The 6,000-nt window shown below is 45.3% G+C and overlaps 1 protein-coding gene across 1 annotated transcript in view; it reads left to right on the forward strand.

Moving 5' to 3' along the window:
- The window catches only part of Rft1 (RFT1 homolog), a 38,450-nt gene that overhangs the window by 28,867 nt on the left and 3,583 nt on the right, over positions 1–6,000 (forward strand). The window contains exon 11 of the mRNA XM_021203689.2: positions 2,530–2,635. Coding sequence (XP_021059348.1) covers positions 2,530–2,635 — 106 coding nt within the window. The remainder of the gene's footprint in view (positions 1–2,529; positions 2,636–6,000) is intronic.

Raw genomic sequence — 6,000 nt, forward strand, 5'->3', positions numbered from 1 at the left:
TAGCCTCTGCTTTAACACGGCCACAAGATGTTGCCTGAGAGGGGCTGTCCACTCATTTGGTAGAGTAATTAATCACAGAAATATAAGTTAAGTGCTATCGTGTTGCCTCTGCCTCCTGAGTGCTGGGAGTGAGGGCATGCGCTACCACACCAGCTCACTGCCTTTTCGTTGACCAAGATGCCCCTCTAACAAGTCCATGTGCTGTCTGGGGTGGCATCAGTGCCTGAGCATGCATTGCCTTCTGGGTTTCCCTCTTATAACATTCTCTCCTTGCTCTGACTAATGCTTTGTGTCCAGATGAATTGCTTGTGACAAGAAACATTCACACCACTGTTCTTCCCAGACCATCCCAACAAGTTTTCCTGATCACTTAAGTATTTCACAATCCCTGACTTTGCCTAGAAAGTATTCCTGCACTAGGCAGAAAAAAGTGTCTTGTCTTGCTGGTCAGCGGTGGCGCACGCCTTTAATCCCAGTACTTGGGAGGCAGAGACAGGTAAATCTCTGAGTTCGAGGCCGGCCTGGTCTACAGAGTGACTGATAGGACAGCCAGGGCTACACAGAAACCCTGTCTCAAACAAAACAAAACAAAACAAAAAAACAACAAAAAAGTGTCGTGTCTTCACAGCCTGGCCTTATCACTATTCTTGTCTCTGTATGCATGTATTGGTTTATTTAGGTGCCAAGGATTGAATTCAAATGTCTGTAGGAGCTGAGCAAGCATCCCCACCAATCTCAGCCCAAGTTCCATCAGGTTTTGTTGGTTTTGTTGTTGTTGTTGTGTGTATGTCTGTGTGTCTGTGTCTGTGTGCCTGGACCTCAACGGTATAGATCAGGCTGCCCTAGGACTCAAAGAGATCCACTTGCCTCTGCCCCGAGTGCTAAGGCATGTACCCAGAAAACCTTTATTTTCTTTGAATTTTTTTTTTTTTTAATTTATGTGTATGAATGTTTTGTCTGTGTGTATATATGTGCACTGCATGGATGCTTGGTGCCTTTAGAGGGCACAAGAGGGCACTAGATCACCAGAATTAGAGTTTTAGACAGTTACAAGCTACTAGGCAGATGCTGAGAACCAAACCAGGTCCTCTGAAAGAACAGCAAGCGCTCTTAACTGCTGAGCCATCTCTCTAGCCCCCCCTTAAACAATACTCTCGCTTAGATGTATTACTCTGAACGAAAAGCCCACAGTTTGCTTATCCTTGTTTCTATTGTTGGTCAGTTTGGGTGATTATAAATAGAATCACTACACAGTCTGTAAACACGTGTGCATTCATTTCTGTTGGATAGATACCTAGGGTGGAATTGCTGTGTCATAGTTTGAATGATCCGTTGTTTTATTAGAAATTGCGCATTCAGGAAGCATGGTGTTGTGTGATTGAAGTACCAGTACTCAGGAGAAAGAGGCAGAAGGGTCATCTTTGTGTACAGAAAGAATTTGAGGTCAACTATGGCTCCATGAGATTCTGTCCCCTCAAAACAAAGCAATGACACTGACAACAACAACAGCAACAAAAGACATGGGTGGGGGGAGAGAGAGAGAAGAAAAAGAAACTACTTGTTCATCTCTTTTTATTAATAGCCCTCTGAAAAGAGAAGAATCAATTTATTGGTAAAGCTTCTTGTCTTTGGTCTGTAGTTTTTAAAAATGACACATGACAGTCTAGTCATCGTGTGTGTGTGTGTGTGTGTGTGTGTGTGTGTGTGTGTGTGTGTGTGTGTAGGTATACAGATGTGTATGGATGGATATATACACATGTGGAAGTCAGGAGTGAGTTTTCTCATTATATGGTTCACAGGGATAAAATTTTTTTTTTTTTTTTTTTTTGAGACAGGGTTTCTCTGTGTAGCCCTGGCTGTCCTGGAACTCACTCTGTAGACCAGGCTGGCCTCGAACTCAGAAATCCGCCTGCCTCTGCCTCCCGAGTGCTGGGATTAAAGGCGTGCGCCACCACGCCCGGCTCACAGGGATAAAATTTAGGTCATTGGTCTTGGCAGCAAGCACCCTTACTCACTGAGCCATCCCCCTGGCCTTGATCAACAAAGTTTTTAAAAATTCATTGCTGGTTGTGATACCATATTACTTTAGTTTAGGAAAAGTACCTCTGGGAGCTCCAGTGCTCTCTCTGAGTTGTGAAGGTTCTATCTGTCATAGGAGTTTCCTGCTGACCCTGGGCCCTGGGCCATTCCCAAAGGGCATTTTCAGCCTGCTCAGTTGACATTCCCTTAAGACTTAGAATCACTGATATCTTCGTGCTCAGCTAGCCAGCGTCACCTCTGTGCTGACTGAAGCTAGATGGCCAGATGAGCTTTCAGCAGGTAAGCAAGCGATCTGCACATTTATGCCTCACTGTCCGTTTGATTTATCTGAGTGTTGTAGTCAGTGCTGTGGGATGCTGGGAGTCCTTAAGTAGTCATGTCGTCTCTGCCATTGATACCATCAGGTCCCGTGACCCCGTTCTCTGAACACAAGCTAGAGCTAATGGTACGTCCCATTTTGACTGGAATCTGTGGATTCTTTCCTTGTAGGCCCTCTGCTGATGCGTTGCTATTGCCTCTATGTCCTCCTGCTTGCTATCAATGGTGTGACCGAGTGTTTCACGTTTGCTGCCATGAGCAAAGAGGAGGTTGACAGGTGAGTGACCCAGAAAGTATGCCTTTAATCATGGTATTTGACCAAAGTTAAGTAACTTGTGAATCGTTCTCTTTCCATTCTGAGCATGGATTTGTCTACACTTTTCTCAGAGGCCACACGAGACCACTAGTGTGGAACCTCCCTGAGATCACCATGGCCCTGGTAGGATTTACCTAGTGTTTCCCACAGCGGGGCTAGGAGGCCAGTAGTCTGCTTCCTTTAATGGGGGCGCGGTATCACCCTGGCAGAGTTGTCTTTGTTCAGGTGTGCAGTCAGCCTTAGGAGAAGCTCGTCATCTATTCCACTACTTCCCCGCTCAGATCCCGAAGGATGACCTCACCTCCAGACTGGATACTTGATTGCCTTTCTTGGGGGCTAGAGAGTTTGCTCAGCAGTTAAGAGCACTGGCTGTTCTTCAAGAGACCCAGGTTTGAGTCCTAGCACCCACATGACAGCTGACAATCATCTCTAACTCCAGGGATCTGACATAGCATCCTCCTTTGGCCTTCTTGGGCAATGCATGCATGTAGTGGGTAGACATAGGTGCAGGCAGGCAAGTCACCCGTACATCTATCTGCTCTTACACTATGACTATAGCACATTACACAGGGACAGTCATTATAGTTGCCATTACATGATGGCCATCACAGTGGCCATGACACTCTAGTCATCATGCAGTGGCCATCACATGATGGCAACCACATAGTAACCATCATACAATGGCTATCAAACAGTGGTTGTCACATACTGTCAGTGACATAATGAACAAAACAGTGGTCATCTCACAGTGGCCATCTATGGTAGTCATTGTGTGTGCATGTGGTGTATTTATGTGGTGTGTGTGTGTGTGTGTGTGTGTGTGTGTGTGTGTGTGTGTGTGTATGTGTATGTTCATACATATACGTACAAATTCTTGTCCCTAAGAAATGAATTTGTAGTTCTCCAAGGACTCAGGGATTCTGTGATATCTTTCATAAGAAGGCGCAAAGACAGCTACATTTCAACACGAGCTCTTCTTCTCTCATAGCTTCAGATTGGGCTCCCTGCCCTAGGATTTTCACCAGTGGTTTTAACAAGCTGTCATTTAAAAATCTCCCATGGAGATAAGAGTTTCTTGTTCACCCTACTTTACTATTCTCTCACTTCATACCTGTACAGTCAGTCAGTAGGTCCTTGAGCAGGTGTGTGTATTTTAAATTTTCCTTTATTATTCTGATGTGAAATATCTTTGGTCTATCACCCACTTTTTATATCTTAAGTGCCAAAAATACTAGGGCAGTATCTTACGTATCACTGTAAGGATAAAGTGATGAGGGGGAGAGAAGAGGAAGGGCGGATGTGAGCATCTAAGGTGAGTGGCCCTCGCCACTGTCCCTTGGTCTCTGTGCCCTTGAGGCTTTCCGTGCCGTCTCTGTTATGTCGAGTACTGTTGAGGACTCCAGATGCTTGGTCTGAGTGGAGTGAGGAAGGCGTAGCCCAGAGTCAGGAAGTCCTTTTCCCTTCTCAGATCAACCTCTGTCTGTCCTCGTCTTAGACTGCTGCACACAGGAGCCGGTGACTCTGCTGCACTGTGACTGGAGTCTAGCCAATACGCCATCCCAGACTGATGCGGTTGCCTTGGGGAGTCTTCTGCTCGTCTCCCAGGCCAGTTAATTCGAATTTTAGGAGACTTGAGCCAGGGAAACTGTTCTTTACCAGCTCCAAGCAACTCTGAATCTGAAGCTGTGGAAACTGCTGGTCTCAGGTGCAATAGTGACACAATACACATGTAAATGCATATGACACAAGCAAGGCTCATAAAGCAGGAAGCACCTCATTTATGCACAGGACTGGGTAAGGCTGCCTACCGCCAAGCCTGAATCCTAGAGTTTTATCCTCAGGACTTACATGGTTGAAGGAGAGAAGTGACTCTTGTGAGTCAGCTTTTGATCTCTACATGTGTACTACAACACATGTGTACTCTTACACACACACACACACACACACAGAGAGAGAGAGAGAGAGAGAGAGAGAGAGAGAGAGAGAGAGAGAGAGAGAGAGAGAGAGGAGATGCATATATACAAACAAGATGAACTTAAAGACACAGTATGGATACTGAATGAATTTGCCAGCCTATTGGTAGGTCACAACCCATCCATCATTTTACAGTGGTTGTCAGTTCATGACCTTCACTTCAGCTAGTCAGGTTTGTAGCTGCAGAAATATTTGGAGTCTACTCTCCTCCGTGGATAGAAAAGACTAAGTTTAACTTTGAAAAATACCACATTTCAATTTGAAGCTGCTTCTAACATTGAATAATTTAAAAATAAAATATAATCTAAAGCATGCTGAGAGATGTGGCAGTGTGTAAGCATGGCCACACCTTCCTCCCTCCCTCCTTCCCTCCCTCCTTCCCTCCCTCCCTCTCTTTCTTCTTCCTTTCCTCCCTTCCTTTCTTTTTTTCTGAGACAGTTTCTCTCTATGTAGTTCTGGCTGTCCTAGAACTTGCTATGTAAACCTGGCCCTGAACTCAAAAAGATCCACCAGTTCTGTCTCTCCAGTGTTGGGACTAAAGGCCACTCTGCCAGGCCAGAATCTACATTGTGAAGGGAATTTTAATTAACAGTAATTTTAGCATTCATGTGGAGGAGGTGAGGCTGGGAATAAAGGCATGCGCCACCACTGCCTGGCTGAGATACAAGCTTTTGTGTGTCTACTGCTCAGGACAACAGTTTCTACTGAGAAGTAAATACAGTATCTCAAATCCTGGGTGAAATTATACCTCCTTTCTTGGAGTACTCTGCGTGTGTGTGTGTGTGTGTGTGTGTGTGTGTGTGTGTGTGTGTCTGGGTCTAGGTCTGTGTGTCTGTATCTGTGTGTCTGTGTCTATGTGTGTCTGTGTTTGTCTGTGTGCCTGCGTCTATGTGTGTGTACATATGCATTCCTTACCATGAACTCTGTCTGATAAAGTAAGGTTTTGTAGGGCATGACCTTGGTCAGCTCAAAGGCCTATAACCAGGCATTTGAGGACACCGTGGCTTTCTTCTGATCTGAAGTCAGACACATTACTCACTGAACAGTTGCTTTCTTGCCACCTCTCATGTTAGGAATCTGGGTTGTGGCCCCAGAAACTACTTAGTTACTTAGCTTAGTGGACACAACTTAGGGACCGACAGGATTTAACTCTCTCACCAACTGCATGTTTATAGAGAATCTGCTGTGAAACAGACAGACTACAGATGCTGGGGGCGGGGGGTTTGGCTCATGGCTCATGGCCTTTTTGAGGACTGTGGCAGCATTTTTATAATGCCAGGATGCAGTTCTTTCCTATACAGAATACTGAAGATGAGTGTTTGAAATGCAAATCAAAACAACCCTGAGATTCC

Source organism: Mus pahari, chromosome 8 (assembly GCF_900095145.1).
Source record: "Mus pahari chromosome 8, PAHARI_EIJ_v1.1, whole genome shotgun sequence".
NCBI classification, from domain to species: Eukaryota; Metazoa; Chordata; class Mammalia; order Rodentia; family Muridae; genus Mus; species Mus pahari.